Here is a 15,675-nt window from a genome sequence, read left to right on the forward strand (position 1 = left end):
CCGCCGCCGCATGAGCCCCTACTCCACTGGCTTTTCCGCCGACGCCCCTGACTTTTTGCCGCCCACTGGGGGGCGCTGTGAGCAGCTGCTGCTCAGTGCCACACTGAAGGGGTGCCCCAGCCATGGTGACCACTGGAGAGCACCAAAGGTGAGCCGGCGCAGAGTGACAGGGCAGCCCCCGAGGCAGCAGCCGGGGAGAAGCTGCGGTCCGGTACCGACTGATCTATGGACCGGCACCGGTCCCCGGACCGGGGGTTGGGGACCACTGATCTATATCATGCTGTGTGTGTATATGTAAACAAACCCCAGGGGAATTTCCCAACACACAGTTGGGAGGAGCAATTCCTTTACAGGGAGGATTAGATTTGATGTTGATATATCTAGGGTACCATTTAATTAAAAATTGCAGTCTTTTATTATACATTTCTCTATCAGCTAAGAAGAGAAATCACAAATACAGTGTCCAGCCCGCCTTAGTGGCAGCAGGGCCAGCTGCTATTTTGAGCTGAAGACATCAGAATACCAAGTCCACTATTCACCGCATTTTGTTTTGGAATGATGCCACCTAGAGCCTGATATTTCAGACGGAAAATGGGAAAAGGTTAGGAACTTAGGCTACACCGGAAACTTCTGAGCATGGTCTCTCTTTGATAGGTTCATAATACGATTCCACACATACGCACCCGGCCCCCAGCATTTTTGCTTTTCCCATAACTGTCTCGCTTTCTCTAACGTCCGCGTGAGTCTTCGAGCCCATTCTTAGCACCGCACACACACACAAATGGACGCAAAGTAAGGGCGAAGGAAGGCTTCATTTGCTACTACTGAGCATGCTCGAGGATGAAACGAGCCCGCGGAAGCTGGGGATTCGGAGGCTGCAGGCGCTGCTTGTAGTGTTGCCAGGCAGGACGCTTTGGCTTTGCAAAGGCGCTTTCCTACTTCCCCGTTCGCCGTGGCGGGGACTGGCGGAGGGGCGGCAATGGAGGAAAGCGAGGTAACGTGGCTTACTGACTCTTTGGAAAGGATTGCAGGAAGTGGTTTTCTAAGGCGGGAGGAACTGGAGGCGGGATAGGAGTAAGCTTGAGGGTAGGGCGGTGCTTAATTTCTGGAATTACAGCGGCTGTCACTCAGACTTGCCTATGGTTACCTCTTCCCACCCCCACCCCCAGAAAGCAGGCCCCCAAAGCCACAGAACTGTTTGTGGGAGCTCAGTACTCCTGCAGACCCGCCTGTGCCTTAAGCCTCAGAATCTGTAGTAAATACCCTGCTACAATGCTGGAGCCTGAAGAATGTCAGCAAATGGGGAGGGTTCAAGCATGGGCAGAATTGCTTACTTCCTAGCAAGCACCCACAAGGAGCTTATGTCTCCTTTTCCGTGATCGGGTATTAAAAGGCTTTCAAGGACGTGTGAGACCTGGCAACTTTTGTTTTACCAGCCGAGCTCAGTTCATGTGCTCGAGGTAGTGTAACAGTTAGGGTGCTTGACAGGGGCTGGGGGACCTGGTTTCTATTGTGTTATGATGCTCACTCATAAGCTTGGACCAGAAAGTAAGCAGTGATGGGAGAATCTCCCCGCCTTGTTCTGAGCTCCTTTGGGGGAGGGCAGGATAATAAGATACAAGTGAGGCATTTGTTTTAATACTTTTAGACCTTAGCTTTACAAATAGGGCTAAGCCTCATGGGTCCAGTTAAATTCTGTGGAACCCTCCAGCTTTCAAAGGAAGTAGTCGAGAATTTAGACATCATATTGGTGGAGTAAATATAGAGAGGTGGTAACAATTGGCTTCTCTGCAGGAATTCCCCCTTTACAATATTATAATGTTCACTGAAGACAGTTGGGATATACATGTTGGATGAGAAATGTTTACTTTTTTGCCCTGGTGTGTTATCTTCCTTTGACATTTAATCTGAATTGGGGGTTAATCTGACAACCTTGCTCCCCTGAGACATTTCAGAGGCAAAGGTGCAGTGAGCTTGTGCAGAGTGCTTTTTGTGCATTCGCTTTGGCAGCCTCCACCCAAGTCTTGAAGGCAAAGATTCCTGGTTAGGGGCTTCAGCCTTTCTAATGTGTGGTTAGTAATTAACAGGTGCTTCTCATCTGTATTGTTTCCTCAGTACTATTTCATCTTGGAGCCAGATTTTGGCTTTAAAAAACGAACTGGTGTTCATTATTGCAAGTGTATTATTAGAGAAGGTTATCAGATATATAACAGCATAGTTGAGGCAATTATTCTATAAAGTAGGCCATTCTAAAACTTGAGACAATGTAATAACCTGCAATTTGTTTGCTGTGTGATGTTTCAAAATAAAATAGATGTTTTCAAAAATGTAATTTTCAAATATAGCCTAAGGTGATAGTTGAAGTACTCTTTCTCCTGACTGAATGTATACATGAAACTTATATTAATGCAAACTTGGTGTAGGATAATTGTGCTTTATGAAGTTTATTAAGATGTGCAATATCCAGACATTCGGGAGTTCCTTGTAAGATAGATTGAGGTGGAAAGGTTTCCTGAATGTAGAAACTTAGGGAACCAGTGGTTTGGTGAAATCCAAAGAGTTGTCATACCAGCAGTCTGTGCTTAAGAGGGGTGTGTGTCAAGGTTTGTGTGATGCAACAATATGAAAATAAGCTTGCACTGAAAGATACTAAGAGTCTATATATTAATTACAAGCCAGTGATGTAAGCACTTTGAATGAAGTGACTAAAATTGCTGCTTGAAATTTTTTAAGATATAATTTTTTAAAAGATATATATATATATAATCCCCTGCCCATTTGATTGTATGATATTTGAAGAAAATATAATAGATACCAATAGACCATCAGGCAACTTGTCCTATGTACTTAGCTAGAAAAAATAGCACATTTAGAATCCATAATGGCTGAAATACCTAATCACTCACATCCACTGGGAAAGATGAATAGATGAAAATTAAGTTTTGCTATTATGGATTGCATAATTCTGATGTAAAGTCTACTTGTTAAGATTCTGGGGGAGAATAAGGACTAAAATAAAATCCTTATTTTATAAGCTTCCAGAATGCATAGCAAAAGAACCTTTGAAGGAAAACTGGAGTTCATACAGCAGACTTGTGAATCAACACCGGGCCAAGATGAAAGAGCTGTTACCATGCCTTAAAAGAAAATCCCAGGATAACACTCTGGAAGAAAGCATGGAAGAAAGTGAAACAAAATGGTATGCCTACTATTTGATTGATAGGGGGAGAACGGACATTAATAAGTTGAGTGCTTTGCTCTAGAATGATTTATCTTTTGTTAATTTCCCTATCGTTATCCATGGTTCCTCTATATATTTGTGAAACAGCCTGGGGGGTGGAACGTGTCCGGCTGTCCATGTTGGAATAGGGCCAAGTTGGAATAGCTGCCCCTACAGCTCCCGCCCTCCCCCCTGGACGTTAGCCACATTCCTCTCAGACACACCAAAGACAGAGAGAAACACACAGAGCCCTGCCAGACTGAACACAAGCCCTCATTCCCTCCTATCGCTCCTGCTGTGAGGGAGGCAGAGAGAGACAAAGAGATAGCTGCCCCAAGCTGCAGACAGAGACACAGACAGCCACCCCTGCTGCGACGGAGGGAGAAACAGACAGGCAGACAGACAGAGCTGCCCCAAACTGCACACCAGCCTTTCTTCCTCCCTACAAATCAGCCCTACTTACCTGCTATGCCAGTGGTCCCCAACCTTTTTCAGGCTGGGGACCGGCGTCAGCAAGGAGGGCGATTGCCCGGCCGCACATGCACCATGCACAGCCAAAACCATGCATGCACAGCCAAAAACGTGCATGCGCAGCACTTTTGCGCATGCGCGGCCCAGCTTCCCTCTCCCCCCCCTCTCACAGTAAGAAGCTTGCCGGGCCCCAAGCTTGCGGCCTGGTAAGTTTCTTACTGCGGGGGATGGGGAGACGGAGCCGAAGCCCAGTGCCAGGGCCTTCGCGGCCCGGCACCGGGCTGCGGCCCAATGGTTGGGGACCACCGTGCTATGCCATCTGCTGCGAGGCCCACCAAGATGCTGATCTGCACCTCCCAGTGTCCCCTCGGTCCTAGCGCCCATTGCATTCCTGCTTGCAATGGGCTTTCTTGCTAGTATGTGTATAATATAGTGCCCACCTATATCAGAGCACTGAAGATATTTTAAACAATGAGTTTAAATTTTACATTGTTCTCATTTTTTGAGAGAAGTGTTTATATGTATTTATATTTAAATACAATACTATTTATACATCTAAATAATTCATTTATATAGGTCATAATTAAGAGATTTATATCTAGTCTCAAGTCTTGCTTAGATCTCAAAACCCAGTTTAGTAAAACAAGCCACATCCATTTCAAATATTAGTGGGGAAGATTGACTAGAACAATTGTGAATCTAATGGCACTGTCTTAATTTAGATTAAAAATTAGCATATACTAATTTTCGGAGAAGCACTTAAAAGCACTTAAAATTCGGTATGTGTCAGCTATTCTAGGTGTGGCCATTGTTCAAAGTAGACCCAGTATTATTCATAGGATTTGTTTTCTTTTTTATGTAATTGTAAGAACTTAAGGGTTCATAGACTCATACAGTTGGAAGAAACCTCCAGGGTCATCTAGTCTAACCCCCCACACAATGCAGGAAACTCACAACTACATATTCAGGCAAAATATATTGAACCATCATTGTGTGCTGGCAGAACATGTGCTTTGCAAGCATCCTGGTATCTTCAATTGATAACAGAATAGCAGATATAAGATGCTGGGAAGCTGCTTCCAATGAGAGTAGACCACTCTTGCACTTTCCACATTTGCAGAGAAGAAGGTTTTTAATACCCTGCTTTTTACTACCCAAAGGAGACTCAAAACAACTTACAATTGTCTACCTTTTCTCTCCCAACAGGCAGCCTGTGAGGTAGGTGGGGCTGAGAAAGCTCTGAGAGAACTGTGAATGGCTCAAGGTCACCCAGCTGGCTGCACATGGAGGAGTGGGGAATAAACCCCAATTCTCCAGATTAGAGGCTCTAGCTGGTTTGTGCTTTTTCTGACTCAAGGGTCTGTGACTGGGGTTTCTATGACTTCTTCTGACCTTTTTACTCTTTTACCAGGTTTGGCTGGGATTTGGGATTCTCCCTTTTCCACTTTTGGACAACAGGTTTTTATATGTCTTTCTTGCTGACTGTGACAACACACTACCTCTCCTTGTCTGCTTCGTATCGAATTGTTCTGCCTCGCAGAGTTGGTTTTAGATGGTCCAACTTTTTCTAGGGTGCCCCAAACTTTTTTCTTGATGTGGGTGGGAAAAGAGATCGACCCAAGTCCCCTTCTGTTTCATCTAATGAAGTGGTGGTTTCTTTTAGCCTTTTATCCCTCAAAAACCATTTAAACCAGTGGGTACTTATCTGTAGATCTGTTCTAATCCTGTCAGTTGCTTCAGTTCTTCAAAAGTTTTTACTTTACTTCCCTTCAACCATCTGTTGAAGGGTCTGTTCAAACAACAACCTAGTTGGGCATAAGTATTGCCTGGCCTTCATTTAATATCTCTAAAGGCTTTTCGGCTTTGTTCTGCAATCAGACCAAATGGGACCTTGACCATTTCTTTAAACAACTGGTAATTTGAGGTTTCTTCATCCTTCATCTCTGAATAGACCTCACTCAGACCTTCACATATTTGTGGATACAGGTAAAGCATTCTGCCTTCATCTGGTACTTCCAAATATTTGCATTGATAATTGTGCCATAATAGCTTTTTCTTTTTAAAATTATAATTCTAATTGTTGTTCTTTTTCCATATTGGCTTTCTCTGCCTCTGCCTGAATTGAGGCTTTTTCTCTCTGATTCTGTTTTAGTCAGTTAAATCTTCATTCTCATTACTTATAAGTTCTGGCTAGGATTTTCCTCAGCTCCTGATTCATCTTTCTCATCTCCATGTCTTTCTCTAGATCTTCAAGGTGGTGCCATTTCTGAGAGGAATTAAAAAAAAAAAATTCCTCTAATCTGGAGAACCAGGTTTGATTCACTACTCCTTCACATGCAACCTGCTGGGCACAGTTCTCTTAGAGCAGTTTTCACAGGGCAGCTTTGTTAGAATTCTCTCAGCCCTACCTATGTCACAGTCAGTCCATTGTGGGGAAAGGAAGGGGAAAGTATTTGGGACTCCTTCAGGTATTGAAAAGCAGGGTATTAAAAAATCAACTCTGCTGAATTTAGTAAATCTTTCCTGTTTTAATTTGTTAATGTGCTAGTTGGTTTTTTTTTTCATATCATGGTGTTCCCACCAAATACCACTCTGTGGTAAATTTTCCCCTTCAAAATAAAATGTTGTTCCTTCACAAACTGAGCAGCCCTTATAGCATGGTTTCTTTGGTATAAAATAAAGCTGACTGTCCCACTGTATCATTGACAGATGTTTTGGCTTTGCTTAGCCCTGGAACCTTAAACCTTGGTCAGAATGACATTGAGGCATTGTTAACAATGAACAAACAAAAGATTTGACTACACATAGAGGGAATGGGAGGTTGGGTTGAGGATTTGATACTGTTACATATAAATCAGTTATTTTACAGTTTAAAGTTCTTTGTTACAGGCCTTAGAGATATTTTAAATGTTTTTCTTAGATGTTGAAATTTGTTTACACTTTGTTACTGTATTCATTCAAAACATGACTGGTTTTTTTTGTCTTTGAGTTCCCCAAACGCTCCTGGTAAATAGAAAGCAAGTACTCTTTTCCCCTTTCTAGGAGTAGCAGTATCCCTCTGACTTCTAAGGAGCCCAAAGCAAACTTCCTCTCACATATGTCTAAGGAAATCCTCACACCTGATTTTCCCTTTTTAACTGGACAGGAATCCTCCTTTCCCTTTAAGAATTCTCCTTTAGGAGATTGGGAGTATCATCTCACTGCCCATATTCCCTCTGCCAGAATAGGTGTCCTAGTTCTCCAGACACTGTGTAGATCTCCTTTCAACTTTTAGTAAAGACGTCTCTTCGATGAAAATTTCTCCTCAGAGCAAATGTTCAGCTAAGGCACAGGCAGGTTCTGTCAGAATGCTCTCTGTCTCTGTACCAAAATGAGAATGATTTCCCTCCAGCACACAGCCACCATATTAATTCCTCTCAGCTGTTGCTGGCCAATTAGAACACTTGGAGCTGCCTGTCACTCAAACACTTTCTTCTAGTGAGGAACTTTAACCCTTTACTAACTTGCTGATACTTGAGCCTAAAACCTTACTGTTTTAGTGCTATCCCAAACTCACTGGGTGAAAAGGTGTAAGTGTTCAGACGTGGCTTCTTATATGTATATCCCTTCCTTTAAAGTGTATTATACAATTCCAAAAGAATAATTAACCTTGCAAGTATTTATTTATTTATTTTTCAATTTATTTACCATCACTCTCCCAAAGGGCTCGCAGTGGTTTACAACAATAAAACATTAAAATACAGTAAAACCAAAAAATTTTCCCTTACAACAGCAAAGGTGGCATGTGACAAATAAGCCACCTAATTCCTCCTATCCCTTCTCTCTTCATCCAGGCAGAAGCCAAGCCTTCTTCCGTTTTTATTATTTTTATCTATAGGTTGCAGGAAGGTGCTCTTTATGAAAATGTAACTTTTCGGAAAAAGATTCAAGAAGCGGAACTTGCAATTGGTTCAGCTGAAATGTTTTTGCCATCTTTCAAGGAAACTCTTAACAGAATTACAAAAGTAAGTTGCATTATGTAACATTAATATATTTTTAATAAATCTTGTCTATTGTAGTGTACAAGATTTGAAACAGTATGCTTAATATTCCTCTGTATGTGTTATTAGACATGAGCTGCAATTTAGCTTTCAGTTATGTGTCTCAAATTTACACGCCTTAAGTAAATGAGTAAGAACACAGTTAAGCAAACAGTTTCAGCCGGGGCTGTTTCCGTCTGGGATAACAGTGTATGCCCATGAAGCTCCAAAGTCGGACACATAGCCCCTCTCCCAGGTTACTACAGGAAATTGTATGTGTAATGCAATTTCCAGATCCTTCCAGCTATACAGCTGATTGGGGAGGTGGAGCATACTTCTGATTCATACTTCTTTGTGACACTGAATCAAATGAAGTTTCCTTGTAAGGATGGAGAAAGGCAGGATTCCTGAACTTTTAAAGAGATGGCAGAGATAAAGGAGGGGGGCTTCTAGAGGCAGGTAGTTAAATCAGGGAAGTTTTGATTTTGAGTCCATATTGCCAGGCATTTCTCTAGAATGACAAGTACAAAAAATAGCCAGCCAAGTTTCCTCATGTGCATATTAGGCAAAACCATACTTACAAATAATTATAGTGAATAAACCACTTTCAGATCATAGTTTCAAGTAAGTAAACTTTCTATCATTACCAGGAAGGACTGAGTCAACTAACTAAACTATGGCTTAATTTACAGGGGCCAGTGTGTTTTGTGTCTTTTGCATTTTGTGTTGCAGTGTGGGTATAATAACTATCTCATATCCATCTCTACAGCTTATTCTTCTTAATGTTTCTATGCACATAAAAAGGTTATTCTTCCCACTTAAATTTGTAGGAGGGCACAGGAACACAAGAGCTATATGCTGCCTTTAGCATACATGCAAATTAATCCTGATTAACAGTTCTCACATAGTTTCCAAGCTGGAGTGATATTCTGTCAGTCATACCCTTGTATGAAAATGATGTGAAATGCTATGGGCCGTGCAGGGTACCATCATTGGTACTCAGCTACGGGCTGCTCCTACATAGGGTCATGAACTTGTATCCTGCAGTAGAAACAGTGGAAATTGGATTAGAGGCAGGCAGAGCAAGCATTCGTACATATCTCCCCCCCCCCTGGCAATGCTCCCTTCTTGCTCCCCACCTCTTTCCCACTTCTTGTATCAGAACAAAAGTACTGACCCAAAAAAGGATCTTGTCAGGCCCTCCTGCAGCCCAGCAGTCTCCCTTCCCCCTCCAGTAGCTGAGAGGCTGCTCCAGGGGTGAGTCGTTCTTCACCTCTTGTAGAATAAAATGCTAAAGAGCTGAAGGGAAAAACAGAGCTTAGCGATAAGCTCTGGGCTGCCTGTTCACCTAGAGGCCCTGCCTGCTGCCACAGCACTATTTCTCCCTTAAGTGCAAAAGTGGCTTTTCTTTGGACTGGCTTAACAGAGAAAGCCCCAGATAGAAACAGCCATGAAGAAAAGCCAGTTGGGCATCCTTTAGATGGGATGGTGTCCAAATTGTGTGCTATACTGCAGTACAATGTTTTGTATGATTTTTGTGTCTCTGCATATTTAAGTGACTACTGTAGTTTGTTTTCAAAATATTTTAGCTTGAAAAGTGATGCTGGCTTAGTAAATATATGCAAAATGATTTAACTGTAACTTAATATTTTGCCAGGCTTGTTACATTTCTGCATCAGATATGATAAAGATTTCTATGCAAGCGGATTTACTGGTAAAGGAGCTAGAAGCTCTCAAAAATATGAAGGGATGGTTACAGCAGCTACTTAGAACAAGCATGGAAAAAGAAGTAAGAAGATGCACAAAAATCCTTGTTCGTCATCCTTTGATTGATCTTGAGCCCTTCGTTCTCTGTTTAACCTACCTTGCAGGGTGCTTCTGAGGATGAAATGGAGGAGACAGAATCTTTGTACACTGCCCTGAACTCCTTAGAGAAAGGGCAGAATAAGTATATATATTAAAAGAAACCAAGACCAAGAGTAGCACTGAAAAACACTCTTTGATTTTTTGAAAATCCTACTTCCAGGCAAAAGTGATCACAGAGAATAATGTAAGAAGGCTGTTTTTGTATTAGCCTGCTTTATTTTGGATCAAGGAAATCAAGTTCTCAAAGTTTGTTCTCCTGTTTCTTCCCCCTCCCTGTTGCTGTGCTGTAAGAGCACAAGAAGCAGCACAGGAATTCCTGATAAATAGATTGGCTTACATTTGAGTGCTCTTTTTTCTTGGTCTTTGTGGCAGGCTGCAGGCCTTCCTCACAGATCGCAAATAGTTGTGCAGAGCAAATGAAAGCTAAAGATCCTGTCAGTCAGACTACTTTTATTGGCATAAAAATAGCAAAGCATAAAACTAAAAGTTTTAAACAGTTACAGATTCCATCATGGAAATATTTTCATTTAAAATTACCAGCAAAGACTTAGCTACTTTTACAATGATTGCTGAATCCCTCACACTTAGTATAATTTTAATCCAATGTTTCTTGTCACCACAGCAAGATCTCAGTTTCTTCAAATAATTAGCTAAAGGGTGACGATATAGAATAAACTTAGGACATGCCAAAAGTATGTGATATAACATGTCAGGGACGTTACACCTATGAAAACAGTATCTTTCCTGAGGAGAGATCTTCAAAAAACTACCTTGAGTGAAGTTTGAGGAAAAGATATCTAGGTATGCTAGTAGAAATGCTCTTTTTAACAGGTGTGCCTCCCAAAATTTGGAGATACAAGGGCATGGTTGTGTATATTAAAGGAATATCCCAGAAATCGGGAGAGCATATGCTGTTATTAGAGGAACCAAAAAACCTGAGCATCCTGGTCTTCTAATCTCTGTGAGATTGATTTTAGTATAACTGCTCCTTCTTGCATGCTAAAGATAGTGGATCTGTTTTCCAATAAGAACTCCAACCTACTAAGAGAAGCACCACCTGGAACTCTCCCACCTCCACCAACAGAACCCTGGGGAGGAATGTCTTCTCCTAGGGCAGATCCATGGGCAAAATCCATGCCGATACTGGGTCTAGCAGTGAGCTGGAGCATCAAAAATAACTGCAGCCTAAGACCTGATACACTATGCTGCAGCTCCTCTACTTGTGAATTTGTCTAATTAGCAGTTGGGAATACTCTAAGGGGAAAAAGATATGCATATTAAAAAAATTAAATAGGGATGCAATTTCCTTAAAAGAAAGAAAAAACAGATTAATAGAATGACCACGGTTGGCCTCTATACTGTTCTGACCGGGCAGTGATATCAGCGCTCTCTCAGCCTCACCCACATCACAGGGTGTCTGTTGTGGGGAGAGGAATGGGAAGGCGACTGTAAGCCGCTTTGAGCCTCCTTTGGGTAAGGAAAAGCGGCATATAAGAACCAACTCTTCTTCTTCTTCTATACTAACTTGTTCCTGGTCTCTAAACTGATGAATGCTCCATTTTCTGATACTTAATTGGCATTTGTCAGGATAGAGTTTTTCATTCTTTGCCCACAACTGCAAATCAATTGTATGCTTATTTAGGACATTTAGTGGGGAATGCTGAAGTCACAGAAAGTATGTTTAATTATTACATTGTGTGTTATATTAAGTGCATTCAATTAGATTTGTCACGTTTCTGATTTTTGTAGATAACCAGTAAACAGCTTCAAGAATTGACACAGAAGTTAACTGAAAGCGAAAGTGAAGCTGTAGTAAGTTCTGTTTTCTGTCAAGGCTTTTGTTTGCTACAATTCTATGCCTGCATAGGGCCATTGTGGAGCTATTCCCCCCCCCCCGCCCGCCCGCCCGCCCGCCTGCCTGCCCGCCCGCCCGGCCAGATTTCTTTGAGTAGAGTCTAGTGGTGGTTGTTGACCTTCTTAGGATTCCAGTGATAGATTAAAATTGCTCATACAAAGAAGGGCTTCAGCCACAGTAGTTGTTCTTAAAGGAAGCAGGGTGGGGCAATAATACCATGCTTGCTTGCCTGCTACAGATTTTGTCTCTTGGCCACAGCTGGGCACAAACCAAGTGTGCAGCTACAAATCAAGATTTAGGAACAAAGTGTCCTTAATAATAAATTAAATTCAGTAAAGCAATGCAATGAAAAAAAAGACCGACAGAGGAAAGAAGATTCTGTGTAAGGAAGCACAAGAGGTGATATTATTGATTACTTAAAGATATTTGCAACTAATTACAGAAAAGACAAGTTTAAGATGCAGTTACTAGGTATCACAACCTCTGTCATCTACCTCTACATCAATAGATTACTGGGGTGAGTTCTTAAAATCAGAACAACTCTGCTGGTAGAAGAAGTAGGAAGGGTAATTTCAGCTCCTTCCTCCTCATGAGGGCAAGTACCCAACCCACATGGAATTCACGTGACCTCAGTTTTTCTACAACTGTTTTCTGAGAGTCTAAGGATTCTCAGAACTGATTAAACTCTTGGGTTCTTAAGCATGCTTGCCCTGCCTTGGGTTTCTGACCTGGATGAACACAGTAAAAGAAAATAAATCTTGTTCTGTTCGTGTACATTTACAGGAATGCACTGTTAATATTTATTTGGAAAACCATATTTGACTTTTTTTTCCTTTGAAGGATCTTAAAAATGAAGTTCTTCAAAAAGAAAGGCTCATTTTAGAGCTTTCTGCTCAGCTTCAGCAAGAGAAAGTAAGTTAATAAGAATATTTGAACAGGTAGCCTTGAGTCTTAGCAACTGTATCCATATAACGTGAAACAAGTTGCAGAATAGAAATGCTCATTTTAGATCTAGCTGTGAAGACTTTATGATAGTAGAATTTATTGTTTAATTTGTGCTTTCTTTTTTCTTTTTTAGGCTGATGTACTAAAAGCATCACACCAGGCAGAATTGGTACAAGTAGTACAAAATCATTTGCAATGTCAGATAGAAAAAAAAGAAACTGAGAATAACCAACTGAGAACAAAAATTCAGGTTATTTGTGTGTGTGTGTGTGTGTGTGTGTGTGTGTGACTCATTTGTCTTATTTGAGAAGTTCTTTAACATAAGGATGATTCAACTAGTAAAGGTATCCCCTGTGCAAGCACCGAGTCATGTCTGACCCTTGGGGTGACGCCCTCTAGCGTTTTCATGGCAGTCTCAATACAGGGTGGTTTGCCAGTGCCTTCCCCAGTCATTACCATTTACCCCCCAGCAAGCTGGGTACTCATTTTACCGACCTCGGAAGGATGGAAAGCTGAGTCAACCCTGAGCTGGCTGCTGGGATCGAACTCCCAGCCTCATGGGCAGAGCTTTCAGACTGCATGACTTCTGCCTTACCACTCTGCGCCACAAGAGGCTCTATGATTCAACTACTAGTCCCTAAAATGATTTCCATGGGTATATAATGCCCTTAATTGGTGTTTTTCACAAGGGGCTTGGACTCCTCTCTCAGTAGTTTACCTTCACATCAAATCTAACACAGATATTTACCAGTAGCATAGAAAACAAGAGCTGCATTCAAATGTCTGTCTAAACCACAGTTGGTAAAAGCATACAAAGACTCTTGCTGGGTTCATGATATGGCTACTTCTACATGGCTGTTTTGCTCTGCTGTGACTCCCAAACAGAAGTGGTCTTTTCCTCAGAGTCCACATGGTATTGTTGTATATTCATATGCCTTCCAACATTTTTTCCTACTGTACTTTGATCTTTTTCAAATGTGCTTTTGGTCAGCCTTAAAAGGTTCACACTGAAAGCATGCTTGCCCCACTGTGGATGGGAAAGTGGATTTTAAGGTCCCATTCATATTTGTACCTTTTCCCCCCTTGCCCCAGTTTCTCTAACCAAAATGATAAGTCTTACAGCCACTCTTGTTTGGTGTATGAATCATATGATTTTTGATTTTTGGTGTATGAATCATATGATTTTCCCCGTTTTCAAATACTTCTTCAATGATTGCCACTGCAGAGTCTGTAATCCATTTAACAGTAAATTAAGACATAGATACGTCTTAGAAAACGGGGAAAAATATACCTAGGAGCCCGTTCTGATTGCCCAGAAATTATATGATTCATACACCAAACAAGAGTGGCTGTAAGACTTACCAGTTTCTCTAACCAGCATTTCTCTCCCCAGGCCACCAGAAGGCTTTCTTTTTTAAAAGATGATAGTGTGTTTTTACTTAATATATTTAAATATATGCTGGCTATACATAAATGCAGTAGTTAATAGTAAACAAGTGAGCAATCCTTAACAGGACCTCATCAGTATATCTGATTCTCAATACGGCCAGATCTGTGGATACTTAAATCCAGAGATTGTAATCACAGACATGTCACATCTTTTTATATGCCTGCACCAAAGCCTCCAGGTTTGCAGAAAAATATGAAACATCAATAATTTTTAAAGCTCTAAAACCCTCTAAAATAATAGAGCCTTATTTTGTAGCTTTAAGTAACTAATTCCCTCAGTGATATTTGTTAGGCAACAACAGCAGTATGGCTCAGTTTTCAAGCATTGGTTTTTGTCAGTAAAAGGCAATGGAGGAGGCATGGTCTTTTCCAGGGATGTTTTGGCCTCTGATGGAGAACTCATCGATGCCAGGTCCACCAGCCACCACCAGCCTTGCTACCACCTGACTCATATGACTGACCCAGGCCCAGCTGCTTGCTACTGTCAACAGCAGCCAGTGTGATGTAGGAATTTCAGACTAGAGTCTGAATGACCTAGGTTCAGATCCCCCCCTCTACTGTGCAAGCTTACTGGGTGACTTTGGGCCAATCATTCACACTCAGCCTAAATTCTCATAGGCTTGTTGTAAGGATAAAATGGAGGTTAGATATAATCTGCTTTAACGTGGAAAAAGGTTGAAATATAAATGAAGTAAGTAAACATTAATATAGCCAAAGATGGGCACAGATAAAAGGTGGGTTGGTTGGTAGGTGAAAAGGATGCAGGGAGAGGTAACGGGGGCTCCCAGAGAATTAGAAAAGGAAATAGTGGGGGAGGGGGAAATGAGATGCCCCCTCCCCCACAAGTCCTTATGGTCTCCCTGCTTGTATTACTTATTTTCAGGATTTTTTATTTTATTTTTAGAGGTTGTAAAGCAATTGAACTGCATTCTTGTTCTTACACAAATGAGTTGGTTTTATTGTGTACATTAATAGCATAGTTTATATATCCATGTATAACTTAAAACAGAACTGCTGGCACCTTGCTGACACAGAATAGAAAGGCAGCATTCAGTCAGATCTACTTATGCACCGTATTAAACCTGACTTTCCTGTATTTCTGAAGAAAAGAACTGCAAACTGGGGAAACAACTGTTTTGTAGTCTTGTTGGTGATTCTATAGGCGGAACCAGTGGGGGGGGGGATGAGGTTGCTAAGAAAGTTGCATGTTATGATGGCGACATCTTGTGAAAGTAGGTGAAATAGCAGCTGTATTTATGCCTAAGGATTATTATCTGCTGTCAACAAACAGACACATTTCTAGTTAAGACCTTTTACTTCTGGGCCACCAAGCTGAATGCTTTCCACCAGCCGTGTATTATAGCTTGCTGAGTGATTGTTTGACATTGCCACTGCTCTTGCAGTCCTAAGTAGGCAGCAAAAATATTTCATTCCTCAAAATCCTTGTGGGTTAACTTACTTGGATGTTTGTTGTGGGAGGTCTGCTTGGTAGACTGAATTGTTGGTAACCATGTTAACTACAGTTATCTTCCTGTCTTCATCTCCCCTCATGCCGGCATTGCTGCTTAAAGATGCCACAAAAATGATTACATTTGCAGAAGGTGCTTAATTAAAGTAAGGAGACCTTCAGCATGGCTGTGCCACAGCAACCAGAACTGATTTTTTTTCTTCCTTGGAAAGAGAAAACAAAAGGCCCGTGCCAGTCACGAGGAGGTAAAAATAAGGCCAAGGCCAGTGGTGCAACATGAGGTGAAATAAGGAAAAATATATTTTATTAGTGTTAAAATTCTCAGTGCTGATCTTGTATTCTTTTTGCAGAATGCAGCAAGACTAACCGATGATGAAGCCTG

The 15,675-nt window shown here is 41.5% G+C and overlaps 1 protein-coding gene across 6 annotated transcripts in view; it reads left to right on the forward strand.

Moving 5' to 3' along the window:
* Positions 1 to 816: 816 nt before the first annotated feature.
* Positions 817 to 15,675, forward strand: part of ODF2L (outer dense fiber of sperm tails 2 like) — a 31,919-nt gene continuing 17,060 nt past the window's right edge. For 2 of the 6 annotated variants that reach the window (XM_077333113.1, XM_077333118.1), the window contains exons 1-7: positions 817 to 994; positions 3,036 to 3,199; positions 7,569 to 7,695; positions 9,368 to 9,499; positions 11,326 to 11,388; positions 12,272 to 12,343; positions 12,510 to 12,626. In XM_077333113.1, the coding sequence (XP_077189228.1) occupies positions 980 to 994; positions 3,036 to 3,199; positions 7,569 to 7,695; positions 9,368 to 9,499; positions 11,326 to 11,388; positions 12,272 to 12,343; positions 12,510 to 12,626 (690 nt within the window). In that variant the 5' untranslated portion in view covers positions 817 to 979. Of the gene's footprint in view, positions 995 to 1,244; positions 1,461 to 3,035; positions 3,200 to 7,524; positions 7,696 to 9,367; positions 9,500 to 11,325; positions 11,389 to 12,271; positions 12,344 to 12,509; positions 12,627 to 15,675 lie in introns of those variants that run through there. The other 4 variants (XM_077333114.1, XM_077333115.1, XM_077333117.1 and 1 more) reach the window with 4 other exon arrangements.

Source organism: Paroedura picta, chromosome 4 (assembly GCF_049243985.1).
Source record: "Paroedura picta isolate Pp20150507F chromosome 4, Ppicta_v3.0, whole genome shotgun sequence".
Classification (NCBI taxonomy): domain Eukaryota; kingdom Metazoa; phylum Chordata; class Lepidosauria; order Squamata; family Gekkonidae; genus Paroedura; species Paroedura picta.